The 14,173-nt window shown below is 45.8% G+C and overlaps 1 protein-coding gene across 1 annotated transcript in view; it reads right to left on the bottom strand.

Moving 5' to 3' along the window:
• Window positions 1–1,262: 1,262 nt before the first annotated feature.
• LOC124788447 (solute carrier family 22 member 7-like) overlaps window positions 1,263–14,173 on the bottom strand; it is a 239,255-nt gene continuing 226,344 nt past the window's right edge. Inside the window, exon 6 of the mRNA XM_047255719.1 lies at window positions 1,263–1,590. Within this exon, the coding sequence (XP_047111675.1) occupies window positions 1,263–1,590 (328 nt within the window). The remainder of the gene's footprint in view (window positions 1,591–14,173) is intronic.

Below are 14,173 nucleotides of genomic sequence, written 5' to 3'. Positions count from 1 at the left end.
CGTAATCCACCATTGTGTGTAGGAGAGGAAGTTACAATGAATTTGTTCATGAGACCCACAAAATATTAGATACAGGCTCCCAGGTAGACACCATTTTCCTTGACTTCCGCAAGGCGTTCTATACAGTTCCGCACTGTCTCCTGATAAACAAAGTAAGAGCCTACGGAATATCAGACAAGCTGCGTGGCTGGTTTGAAGAGTTTTAGCAAACAGAACACGGCATGTTGTTCTCAATGGAGAGACGTCTACAGACGTTAAAGTAACCTCTGGTGTGCCACAGGGGAGTGTTATGGGACCATTGCTTTTCACAATATATATATAAATGACCTAGTTGATAATGTCGGAAGTTCCATGCGGCTTTTCGCGGATGATGTTGTAGTATACAGAGAAGTTGCAGCATTAGAAAATTGCAGCGAAATACAGGTAGATCTGCAGCGGATAGGCACTTGGTGCAGGGAGTGGCAACTGGCCCTTAACATGTATTGTATTGCGAATACATAGAAGGAAGGATCCTTTATTATATGATTATGTGATAGCGGAACAAACACTGGTAGCAGTTACTTCTGTAAAATATCTGGGAGTATGCGTACGGACCGATTCGAAGTGGAATGATCATATAAAATTAATTGTTGGTAAGGTGGGTGCCAGGTTGAGATTCATTGGGAGAGTCCTTAGAAAATGTAGTTCATCAACAAAGGAGGTGGCTTACAAAACACTCGTTGAACCTATAATTGAGTATTGCTCATCGGTATGGGATCTGTACCAGTTCGGGTTGACAGAGGAGATAGAGAAAATCCAAAGAAAAGCGGCGCGTTTCGTCACAGGGTTATTTGGTAGGCGTGATAGCGTTACGGAGATGTTTAGCAAATTCAACTGGCAGACTCTGCAAGAGACGCGCTCTGCATCGCGGTGTAGCTTGCTGTCAAGGTTTCGAGAGGGTGCGTTTCTGGATGAGGTATCGAATATGTTGCTTCCCCCTACTTATAACTCCTGAAGAGATCACGAATGTAAAATTAGAGAGATTCGAGCGCGCACAGAGGCTTTTCGGCAGTCGTTCTTCCCGCGAACCATACGCGACTGGAACAGGAAAGGGAGGTAATGACAGTGGCACGTAAAGTGCCCTCCGTCACACACCGTTGGGTAGCTTGCGGAGTATAAATGTAAATGTAGATTTAGATGTAAAATGTGGCACCTCCAGATACTGTAGCCCATGATTGGTTGGATGGTTCTTATGATACTCGTCAGTTGAGGAAGAATCGCAGCTATGCGATGTAACTTTGACAATGTGTACCAGTTGACATAAAAGCTGTTGATCTCATTTCCTTGTGTTTATGAAAACATGTTAGTTTTACAGTAACTCGTGCGCACTTGGCAATGACGAGCAGGAGGGTGTTCCTGAAGAGGTTCCAGCTGGAGAAGATGGCCAGGTAGCCGACGCGGTCCCGCTTGGCCTTGGCGACGCGGTGCAGCACCTGCAGGGTGAACGGCGGCAGGCTGGAGCCGTTGGTGGCCGCGATCCGCCGCAGCACGCTCAGCGCCTCCTCCTCGCGCCCCCTGCACGTCAGCCAGCGCGGCGACTCGGGGAACCACCTGCAGGAAACCACCTGTCTCACAATATTTTACGTTATAAACAGAGCAGGAAGACTCGTAGGATTGAAGTTCACGTTTTGCTGGAATCTTTTTCACTCGAGAAGGAGTACTTCGTTAGTTGAAAAAGTTAGAGGTGGTGTAATCCTGAGACTTTTCTGCAGTGTACTGTGTTGTCCAATCCTATACAAAGAAAGAATCTTTAAGCATGTATAATTATGTTCCAGTATAAAATCCTGTCTGGCGAGAGATGGGGGTTGCACCCCTCTACCATCCTCCACACCTACAAATCCTTAATCCGTCCCATCCTCTGCTATGCCAGGTCCGCCTGGATATCGACCTCCCCCCCCCCCCCCCCCAAATTCTATAAGTCCCACCAGATCCTTGAGCGCCACGCACTCCGCCTCACCTTCCGTATACGCCTCCCGTTCCCCACACAGATGCCGGCCGGTGTGGCCATGTGGTTCTAGGCGCTTCAGTCTGGAACCGCCTGACCACTACGGTCTCAGGTCCGAGTCCTGCCTTGGGCATGGATGTGTGTGATGTCCTTAGGTTAGTTAGATTTAAGTAGTTCTAAGTTCTAGGGTACTGATGACCTCAGAAGTTAAGTCCCATAGTGCTCAGAACCATTTGAACCATTTGAGCCTTTCCCCCCTCCCCCCCCCCCCCGCTTCGTTTTCTCCTCTCCTTCCCCCCCTTTCCTTTCCCGTCATCTGTCCAGGTTCCCCCCATCTGCCCTCGGCTGTGGTATATCATATTTGTGCCAATTTTTAGTGCAGTGTTCAAGTGAATGGTCAGTGTTGTTCGTCTTTCCGAAGTGTTGCAAGCAGAAACTAATGCTGAAGCTGGGTGTGCATTTTATATCTCTTGCGAACAGAAACCAGACTGTTGCCGTGTTTTTTTAATTGTCTGTCTATTCTTTTACCTGTCTGCTTCATATGTATTTTATTAGCATCATCAACCCTTTGTTCTATGTTTTAAGTTCCACGATTTTCCGCCATTTTACCATTTAAGTCACCGATGTTATCGCCTGCTTTTATTACTTATTATTTTCCTCTTTTTAAAACAAATTCTGTAGGCTGATGAGCGGCGTACTAAGCTGCTGCCAGCCCGCCCCCTTCGGGAGGAATCGAAACTCAATAAAGAAAACAAAAAAAAAGTTCCAATATACTTAATTTCGATTACAATGTGTGTAATCAAGAGCATGTTTCACAGTTAACTGATAAGATGATAAATTTAACTGGCAAATTTATACATTAATATCAGTTTTCCTCAGCCATCTGGACCCATCGATGTGTTGCCGGATAAGGGACCACCGGTTCGATGGGCGACTCACTTTCAATATCTGATAATCAGCTACATGACGGTGTAAATTAGTAAGGTCTGGAACCAATGGGTTCAAATTTCAGCTGCAAAAATCCCGTCGTGTGTGTGAAAGCTCTATTCCTGTGGTCGTAGTCCTGGTGCCATGACAGGCTGTAACTTCTGGAAATCTACCCACACAGTCGGCCAACTCTGCAGGAGCCGTAATCTTTCCCACCATCTGTAATGTTGGCTACAGGCACTACATTCTCCCAGAGTACACACACAGTGCTGTGCTCTGTCCGTGTCCATAAAAACATGGAGAGACGCTCTCCAGCAACCGCCCCCTTCCCATCCTGCTGCAGATATCTGAAGGTACTTCTTCCATAACCATGGAATGTGTCTTGCTTAAATTTAGATCAATAGCTGTTAGTCTGTATTGCGATCTTCGGCTTCATTCCAGGAGTCTTGACTGCTTTTGCTGCGAGATGACAGTGTCACGTATCCTCCACTACTGACATAAGAATCTTCACGCTCTCCACGTTTACATCCGTATCTGAAATTTCTCATGACCAAACAGGCTCTCTCTTTCACTGGACGACCTAAAAAAAAAAATTAAATAAATAAAAAAAAAACATGGCTCTGAGCACTATGGGACTTAACATCTGAGGTCATCAGTCCCCTAGAACTTAGAACTACTTAACTACTTAACCCTAACTAACCTAAGGACACCACACACATCCATGCCCGACGCAGGATTCGAACCTGCGACCGTAGCAGCAGCGAGGTTCCAGACTTAAGTCTCTAGAACCGCTTGGCAACACCGGCCGGCGGACGATCTCATGATATTTGTTTTATAGTGTTTCTGTGTTATTACCTCAATGTCCAGAACATACTTTACCGCTGACAAGTCCATAATTCTGTGTTGGTATCGTTCCACAGTGTTCGCATTTAATCTGCTCTTTATTGATGAATATAAGTCAATACTTTTAACTGCTTGTCTGTTTCTTGTTGGTAGCTTCTTCTCTGTCTCATTTAATGTTATTTATACTGGCAACAGAAACACCTACAGTACAAAAAGGAGTCTTAATTTGTCTCGGTCTTACGAGTTGGCAAGGACAGCACATAATAAAAGTCACTACACAAGTTACTATGCAAGAACACTTTTCTGGTAAAACATAATGATGTGAGGTAGAAAAGTAAGTGCCACTTCTGGTACAATCATAGACTTCTCACTACAGTGATAAGCATCCCTGGTGTAAAGAAGCAACTGAAAGAGTCGAAAACAAATAAGTCGACAGGCACGGATGGAACCCTATTTCGCTTTTACAAAGAGTACTGCATGGCAATGGCCTCTTATTTAGCTTCCACTTATCGGATTTCTCTCACTCAGTGCAAACTCCGAAGTGACTGGAAACAAGCAGGTGAGTCCTGATATAAGAGTAAAAGAACGGACTCGCAAAATTACAGACCTATGTCTTTCACAACGATTTGCTGCAGAATTCTTGATCATACTCTCAGCTCGAATTTGGCAAATTTCCTTGAGGCCGAAAAGTCTCTGTCCATGAGCCAGCACGGTTTTAGAAAGCATCGCTCGGGCAACACCCAGCTTGCACTTTTCTCGTATGGCATTCTCGGAACTAAGTAGAGGCGCAAAAGACAGATTCCATATTTCTAGATTTTCGAAAAGCACTTGACACGGCACCTCACTGCAAACTTTTAACGAAGCTACGAGAGTATGGAATAGGTTCCCAGGCACGTACTGACTCGAAGACTTCTTAGGTAGTAGGACACACTATGTTGTCTGTTCGCCAGAGACATGGATATCGTCAGGAATATCCCAGGGAACAGTGATAGGACCGCTTTTGTTCTCTATATACATAAATGATTTAGTGCACAGGGTGGGCAGCAAACTATGGTTGTGGTGATGCTGTGGTGTACAGGAAGGTGTCGAAGTTGAGTTACTGTAGGACAGAAGATGTCTTAGACAAGATTTGTAGTTGGTGTGACGGGCAAGATTTCTAGTTGGTGTGATGACTGACACCTAGCTGTAAATGTAGATGTAGTTAATGCATATGAGTAGGAAAAACAATCTGGTACTGTTAGAATACAGCATTAGTAGCGTGGACCTTAACAAATCACTTAGTTTAAATACACGGGCATAACGTTGCAAAAAAGTGTGAAACGTAACGAGCATGTGAGAACTCTGCTAGGGAAGGCGAATGGTCAACTTTGGCTCACCGGGAGAGTTTTGGGAAAGTGTAGCTCATCGGTAAATTACATCGCATGTAGAAAGATAGTCAATCTCTTATTCACTATTGCTCCAGTGTTTGGATTCCGCACCAGGTCGGTTTAAAGCAAGCCATTGAACCAATCCAAAGGCTTGTATGCTAGTTTTGTTATCGGTAGCTTCGAACACCACACAGGTTTTATTGAGATGCTGCAGGATATCAAATGGAAATCCCGGGAGGGAAGGCGACGACATTTTCGAGAAACACTAAGGAGAACATTTAGAGACCCGGAAACTGAAGCAGACTGCGGAACGATTGTACTGTCGCTAACATACATTTCACGTAAGGAGCACGGAGGTAAGATGGAGAAATCAGTGCTCATACAGAGGCGTAGAGTGAGGCATTTTTCCCTCGCTCTGTTAACCAATGGAACAGGGAAGTAAATGACTAACAGTGCAACAGGATACCACCTGCCACGCACCGTACGATGGCTCTCGGAGTCTGTACAGTATGAAGACGTAGCAGATGTAATCCAAATCTATGTCCTTCATTGGATTCTTCTCAGTATGCGGTTGATGTCTTAGGCAGTCATCTCCCTGGTGTCTGGGTGTGTGTCCGGATCGATCAGATGCGGCAGACTGATGTGGTGGTCGGAGCCTTCGAACACGCTAGGTTAGGTCCAGCCAGAGATTGGGATGGAACTGATGGCTGCTGCAAAAGTTCGCTACCGATGGTCGAGCTGCAAGGAGCAGACAGCATTGAGCCCAGAGCGACAGCGAGTGGTGCTGGCTACTGGTCGTGCAGTGTCTTGAGTAATCTAATGGAAGGGTTTCCATGTGGATCACATGACATGTTGACGAAATTTAGTGTGGTCTTTGCAGTGCTATGGTCGATTGCGCACACTTTTGGCGGACGACGCTGGAGTCTCTCATGGAGCCTACTGGAGTCTGGCACGTGCTAAGATGGATGATTATGTTGCTATTGTCCTATAAACAGTGTAACATGTTGCTAATGTCACACTGAGGTGCATGTGATTGTCTCGTGTGTCTGTCTTCAGTGGAGGACATCTGGGGTACAGTAATCTGCCAGCTAGGTGTGTGTTCTGAGGTTGTAGGGTACCAGGCGAGTGGCCAGACAGCTTCCCCCCTCTACAGAGATGGTGAAGCCATAGGGGATAATCGTCCAGAGGGAAGAAGGAGACGAACAGGAGGCAGAGAAATGCCATAGGCGCCGGACGCGATATAGATTCCGAAAAGTGCAGCTGGGAGAGAGCACGCAAGGAGCCCAAGGGGTGGACAAGCTATACATTGTGGGGGGGCGCCAGACAGAAGGAGAGAAAGTAACACTGCAACTTTGAAGATGGACTGAAACTTGCAAAAAAGAGGTTTGAAAGGCGAGAAAAACCTGTGCACAAAGAAGGCACAGAAGGAAAAACAAGCATCTATGAAGGACGAATGGAGAATGGAAGACCCACCAGGGAAGGGTGGCGTCGGATAGAGGAAAATGGAACCAATGCCGCAACATACGGCGGCCCATGTCTAGTTACTGAAGCAGCTGTAGGTACAGGAAGCTGTAGGGCGCGTGTGGACGTGTGCAGTGATGCATGTGGGAGAGCAATGGAGTGCTCTGTTGCACATAGCACCGCAGCGTTGCTTGTAAGAGGGCGGTGTTTTGGGTTGGAGCGTAGTGGTGAGCAGGGAAAGTGTGGCAGTGGGAAGAGGAGCAGGGTAGCGTGCAGTGGAGTGTGGTGGTGCATGGAGGAAGGGAAACTAGGTGGAGACCACAGAGCTGGTGGATATGGTGCCCCATATTTGTGGGCGACAGCTGCAGTCAAAAATGGTTCAAATGGCTCTGAGCACTATGGGACTTAACATCTTAGGTCATCAGTCCCCTAGAACTTAGAACTACATAAACCTAACCAACCTAAGGACATCACACACATCCATGCCCGAGGCAGGATTCGAACCTGCGACTATAGCAGTCCCGCGGTTCCGGACTGCAGCGCCTAGAACCGCACGGCCACCGCGGCTGGCCGCTGCAGTCCTGTAGTGGACTGTTAGGAGGATGGAAGCACCAGCAGGCACACAGCCAGAGGCAGCACTGGGAGGATCATGGGTGAGGTCAGGCACAGTGATGTGTGTCCAAGGAAGGACAACAGAGGACTCATCACCAGTGAATGTCTCAGATCTGGACGTGCAGTCACCTTCAAGAGCAGAGCTGATCAGGTCTCATCACACAAGTGAGGCATCATAGCAGGTTTGGGTGCTGTTCGCAGAAGGCAATCATCAGGAAGAACTGCAGTGCAGAAAAGGGTAGAAATGGACCTGAAAAGCAAGAAACAGGCAAAGTCGTCGACCAGATCCCACAACACAGCTGCCAATGGCTGTAAGGTCAGGTGCAGTCAGGCCTTGCAGTGAAACTTCTAAGAATGGAGAGCAGAAGGTGCAGGGAAGTCTGCAAGGCCACAAAACACGACCGCAATGGGAGAATAGTGGGGGCGACGAATAGCTGGTGGCGACACCAGGAAGGGCAGCACAGTAGGCGCAATGTGTGATGTGGAACCATCTGTTGGAGAATAAGGTGAATGGATGAGCTGGACATGACCCACACACAAGAAAGAAAGGGCCCAGGAGTGTATGAAGGAAATCGGGGATGGGAGAGGGGGTGGGGCAGGGGGAGAGGGGAAAGCGTCAGAAGCAGGCGGAAAGGAAGGCAGAGCGAAGAGTGCTGTGACAGACAGGAGGTGACATGTCTATGTCAGCACAGCTGGAAGGCTGGGAAACAACAGAGTGGTGTCATCATTAAATGGAGAAAGAGCAACAATGGAGTGGATGGACGCCAAGGACACAAAATGTGAAGGTCTGAAGAAGAGGGAGTATCAACCAGGCTGGCGTTACACAGTCTGATGGCGCACAGCATATGGGCCAGTGTATCATGTATACATTATACAAAACCTGTAAACTGACTCGTTCATTTCGATAAAAGAAACGTTCACATGATCAGTAGAACATGTAATTAACTAACTAAATAACTAACTAACTAAACATCATATTAATCTTTCCAGTAGTATAGCTAAAAGAGAACTAGAGCAGTGTGCATTGTTGCCAGATTTTCTCCTCCTCCTACCACCTACCCCCTCTCTCTCCACATCTGCCTTGTCATACACTCACTGTCCCTGCCCATTCCCTCACCACATCCCCATTCCCTCCCTCTCATCCTTCCCCCACTGCTCCATTCCCCTTCTCTTGTTCACCCACCGACCATGCCCCCTCCCCACCTCTTCTCCTCCCCCACCCATATGACATGATTCATGATGTCATGCATTGTTACCAGATTGCAGGCACACCTCTGACATTGATTAATTGTTCTATGTAAAAAATTATGGTAAACTGGAAAATGGTAGGAAATTCAAATAGTACAAGTGTCTCCAGACATATGATATCACTGTAGAACTTAGGGTATTGCCTTAAGTATAAATTGGCATGAAATTTTCGGAAAATGAGATGGGGCATTGGTCTGTTAGTGTGAAATTCAAGGGCAATCTGTAGGACATCAGAACACAATGTACGGGTGTACCTGTGCATACGAGGACACTCTCAGGGATGCTACAATCGAAGGTGGTGAGCAGGGGACACTAGGACGTTCACTATGACATCATAATCCAACAAGAAAATCCAAGATGGCGGACAGGGGATCTGAGGACAAATCCAAGATGGTTTGTCTAGGGAAAGGAAGACAGCCTGTGTGGTTGGAAGATCAGTTGCTCCAAGTTTAAAATGGCGCAGAGATTCATAAAATCATCGGTTTTCCCCATTCTCTACAATTCACTTGCGCTATGATTAAACAATTCTACCAACCCCCTCCCTTCCCAAGGTCGCAGTGGCGATAACTGACACTCTAAGTTTGAAACCCAAGTGCTGACCTGTTCTATCTTTAAAACTGAATAACCCATATTTGGTTGTCAAACACTTGTCACTATCATATGTAGTGATACAGTTGTTCATTTACACCTTTATTATTGAAAGATATAACACAAAGTGGAGAGTTCCTTTCACAGAAATTTCACCACCAGGGCACGAGCGGCGTAAAGCCAAATGCTGTCAATGCCATACCAAGCTGGGTGGAGCTACGCTACCCTGTCTCCACACTTTGAGTTTCCAGTGAATCCAACGTAGGCACGTCGTCGTGCCACCAGCATTGTCTAGTGCACCTGATACAAGGAGCAGATACGAAGTCAGCACGCTAAATTCATTTCAGACACAGAGTTACCACTATCACCAACGTCTGCACTACTCAACCCTTGGTACAGTGCAGCTATCAAAGTGGTGGTGTTCTTAGTAACTTTGCAGCTGATGCCTAAACCTCCAGATGACAGACACTCAGATAGGTAACAAACATGGCGTATCGATAGAGTATCAACAAAAACACCGATTTAGTTCGTGCTGTGTACTATCGTCCAGTAGCAGATGTGTAAACGGTAATTAAAAGTAACACCAGAAATCCGGAGTATAGGCAAACCGTATCTGTGAGATCATAATGTGAAGATCTCTGGTTGCCGGCATGGTAGCTCAGCGTGTTCGGTCAGAAGGTTAGCTGCCCTCTGTAATAAAATAAAAATTAATGAATAAATAGATCAACGATGAACTTGAGCAGGCGTCATGGGACGTCCGCCCAGACGAGATACAGCGACCAATAACGAACAAAACGTCATCAAAAAAGAAGCAGATGAGCCGGTAGAGCGTCAGATCGTTGTACTAATGGTCACGAGTTCGAAACCCACTGATGGCGATTTTCTTTTTTTAAAGACTGCGCATGAAATTGTAGTATGCGGGAACATTTGTCTGCCTTGTGAAAGGACGTTTCATAGTTTGTAGTTGTGGTGTCACAGCCAGACACCACACTTGCTAGGTGGTAGCCTTTAAATCGGCCGCGGTCTGTTAGTATACGTCGGACCCGCGTGTCGCCACTGTCAGTGATTGCAGACCGAGCGCCACCACACGGCAGGTCTAGAGAGACGTACTAGCACTCGCCCCAGTTGTACATCCGACTTAGCCAGAGATGGATCACTGACAAATACGCTCTCGTTTGCCGAGACGATAGTTAGCATAGCCTTCAGCTACGTCATTTGCTACGACCTAGCAAGGCGCCATAGCATTTGATATTATTTTATATTGTGGTTGTAACATGTACCGTCAAGAGAGATGTTCTACAATTGTGGATTAAAGTTAAGTATTATATCAGCTACGTACTTTATTTGCTACTATTAATTCCTTTAACTGTTCCAGACCTCACGCCAATCTGTGTGAGCTTAACGCGTGCCTTTCGGCATCCTCTCATTGTGACTTGGCTGTCTTGCCAAGTCACAACAGTAGTAATGTTGTTTTGGCAGTCTGCTTCGCTAGATTAGTTGAAAGGAGCAGTCCTATAGAGTACATTGTATAGATTGGTGTGATGTTATCTGTTCAAATGTACGCTACAGGTTTGATACTTTCAATTAATGAAGCGAAGGCAGACTGGTTTAACAAGATTACTACAAACTATGAAACGCCCTTTCACAAGGCAGAAAAATGTTCTCCCATATAACAATTTCACACGTATCTGTTAAATAAAATTACGACCAGTTCGTTTGGAACTCGGGATCTTTAGCACAACAGTCCGACGCGCTACCAAGTCACCTGCCAGAGAATACGTCACGTTTAGAACTCACAGATATGGTTTGCCTATACTCTGTAGTAGTGGCGTTACTTTTAATAACCGTTTCTTCTACTGGACGACAGCACACACCACATACTAAATCGGTGTTTTGGAGATTTGGGCGTGAGTACAAGTGACAGTAAACACATGGTTGAAGGCATGTCCTCAGATCATTAGTTCAATGTTTTCGTAAATTTTGAAAACCCACGATTTTATGATATGAAGGTAGTGCTTTCAGACCGTGAATGGTACCAATCATGTCAGAATTCAGCACAAATAACTGCAATGCTCAATGATGAATGTTCGACGTTAAAATGCCTACATTGTTACTGGATTGCCTGGATTGTGGCGTGCACTTCGGGTTTTTTTAGGCTAGGCAGTAGTGCGAGGTGTCCTAATGAGCACTCACCAGTCGACGTGCAGGCAGGGAAATCAGGACGCGCTCAGTGTAAAGACACTTCAGCTATCAAGATATTAGCCGTAAATTTTCAGAGTGTTCGGTATAAAGTTCCTGAATTTACTGCCCTCCAGGAAGCGTGTGGCGCCCAAATTATTCTCGGAACTGAGACATGGCTGAACCCTGAGATAGGAAGTTCTGAAATATTTAGTGAGGGTTTGAACGTCTATCGGAAAGACAGATTAGACACCGTAGGAGGTGGTGTCTTCATTGCAGTTGACAAAAATATTGTGCCTACTGAGTTCGAAGTAGAGTGTGATTGTGAAGTTATCTGGACACGTTTAACAGGGCTAGGGGAAATAAAGTTAATTGTGGGGTGTTATTACCGGTCACCAGACTCCACCGTGACAGTTCTAGAATCATTCGAAGGGAGTCTACATTCTGTATCGCAGAAGTACTCTGATCATGCTATATTAGTCGGAGGCGGCTTCATCCTACCTAGTATAGACTGGGATGTCTATGGATTCATTACAGGTGGTCCAGACAAGCCGTCGTGTGATTTACCTTTGAATACATTATCCGAAAACTGTCTTGAGCAGCTAAATCGACAGCCAACGCGTAATGGAAATATTTTAGATCTGGTAGCCACGAACAGACCAGACCTCATCGACGGTGTCAGTGTTGAGACAGGGATTAGTGATCATGATGTAGTCATTACGACTATGGTTACGAAAGTTAAAAAGTCAATCAAGAAGGCTAGGAGAGTATTCCTACTAGAAAGAGCAGATAAGCAGTTGTTAGCATCCCACTTAGTAAATGAATCGACTTCATTTACTTCCGGTACGATGGACGTGGAAGAATTATGGGCAGATTTTAAACACATTGTAAATGAACAAGTATGTGCCGAAAAAGTGGGTTACGGACGGAAAAGACCCACCGCGGTTTAACAGTGCAATTCGGAGAATGCTCAGGAAGCAAAGACAGTTGCACTCTCAGTACAAGAAAGATCGGGAGAATGAGGACAGGCAAAAGTTAGTAGAGATTCGTGCTGCTGTAAAAAGAGCGATGAGGGAAGCATTCAACCACTACCACCGTCATACCTTAGCAAAAGATGTTGCTGAAAACCCAAGGAAATTCTGGTCTTACGTCAAATCGGTAAGCGGGTCGAAGGCTTCCATCCAGTCGCTCACTGATCAGTCTGGGCTGGCAACGGAAGACAGCAAAACGAAAGCTTAAATTTTAAATTTAGCATTTGAGAAATCTTTCACGCAGGAGGATCGTACAAACATACCGCCGTTTGAGTCTCGTACAGGTTCCCGTATGGAGGACATAGTGATAGGCATCCATGGGGTTGTGAAGCAGCTGAATGGGTTGAAAATAAATAAATCGCCAGATCCTGATGGGATTCCAATTCGGTTTTACAGAGAGTGCTCTACTGCTTTGGCTCCTTACTCAGCTTGCATTTATCGCGAACCTCTTGCCCAACGTAAAGCTCCGAGCGACTGAAAAAAAGCGCAGGTGACGCCTGTATATAAGAAGGGTAGAAGGACGGATCCTCAAAATTACAAACCAATATCCTTAACATCGGTTTGTTGCAGGATTCTCGAACATATTCTCAGTTAGAATATAATGAATTTCCTTGGGACAGAGAAGTTGCTGTCCATGCATCAGCACGGCTTTAGAAAGCATCGCTCCTGCGAAACGCAACTCGCCCTTTTTTCACATTATGTCCTGCGAACCATGGATGAAGGGTATCAGACGGATGCTATATTCCTTGACTTCCGGAAAGCGTTTGACTCGGTGCCCCACTGCAGACTCCTAAGGTACGAGCATATGGGATTGGTTCCCTAGTATGTGAGTGCCTCGAAGACTTCTTAAATAATAGAACCCAGTACGTTGTTCTCGATGGTGAGTGTCCATAGGAGGTGAGGGTATCATCTGGAGTGCCCCAGGGAAGTGTGGTAGGTCCGCTGTTGTTTTCTATCTACATAAATGATCTTTTGGATAGGGTGGATAGCAATGTGCGGCTGTTTGCTGATGATGCTGTGGTGTACGGGAAGGCGTCGTCATTGAGTGAATGTAGGAGGATACTAGATGAATTGGACAGGATTTTTGATTGGTGTAAAGAACGGCAGCTAACTCTAAATATATATAAATGTAAATTAATGCAGATGAATAGGAAAAAGAATCCTGTAATGTTTGAATGCTCCATTAGTAGTGTAGCGCCTGACACGATAACGTCGATTAAATATTTTGGCGTAACATTGCAAAGCGATATGAAGTGGGACAGGCATGTAATGGCAGTTGTGGGGAAGGCGGATAGTCGTCTTCGGTTCATTGGTTGAATTTTGGTAAGATGTGGTTCATCTATAAAGGAGACCGCTTATAAAACACTAATACGACCTATTCTTGAGTACTGCTCGAGCGTTTGGGATCCCTATCAGGTCGGTTTGAGGGAGGACATAGAAGCAATTCAGAGGCGGGCTGCTAGATTTGTTACTGGTAGGTTTGATCATCACGCGAGTGTTACGGAAATGCTTCAGAAACTCGGGTGGGAGTCTCTAAACGGAAAGGAGGCGTTCTTTTCGTGAATCGCTACTGAGGAAATTTAGAGAACCAGCATTTGAGGCTGACTGCAGTACAATTTTACTGCCGCCAACTTACATTTCGCGAAAAGACCACACAGATAAGAGAGATTAGGGCTCGTACCGAGGCATATAGCCAGTTATTTTTCCCTCGTTCTGTTTGGGAGTGAAACAGGGAGAGTAGATGCTAGTTGTGATACGAGGTACCCTCCGCCACGCCCCGTATGATGGATTGCGGAGTATGTATGTAGATGTAGATATAGGACTTTCATACAAAATGTGTTGGGGGCTACCCAAGAACAGTGAAAATATACAACAACGTTAATACCACATAGTCCATTCACTAACAGGAATCTACAGTCACCAACATAATGTGT

This window comes from Schistocerca piceifrons, chromosome 3 (assembly GCF_021461385.2).
Source record: "Schistocerca piceifrons isolate TAMUIC-IGC-003096 chromosome 3, iqSchPice1.1, whole genome shotgun sequence".
NCBI classification, from domain to species: domain Eukaryota; kingdom Metazoa; phylum Arthropoda; class Insecta; order Orthoptera; family Acrididae; genus Schistocerca; species Schistocerca piceifrons.
Note: the sequence above shows the minus strand (reverse complement) of the source record. Positions and strands in the feature narration are given on the sequence as shown.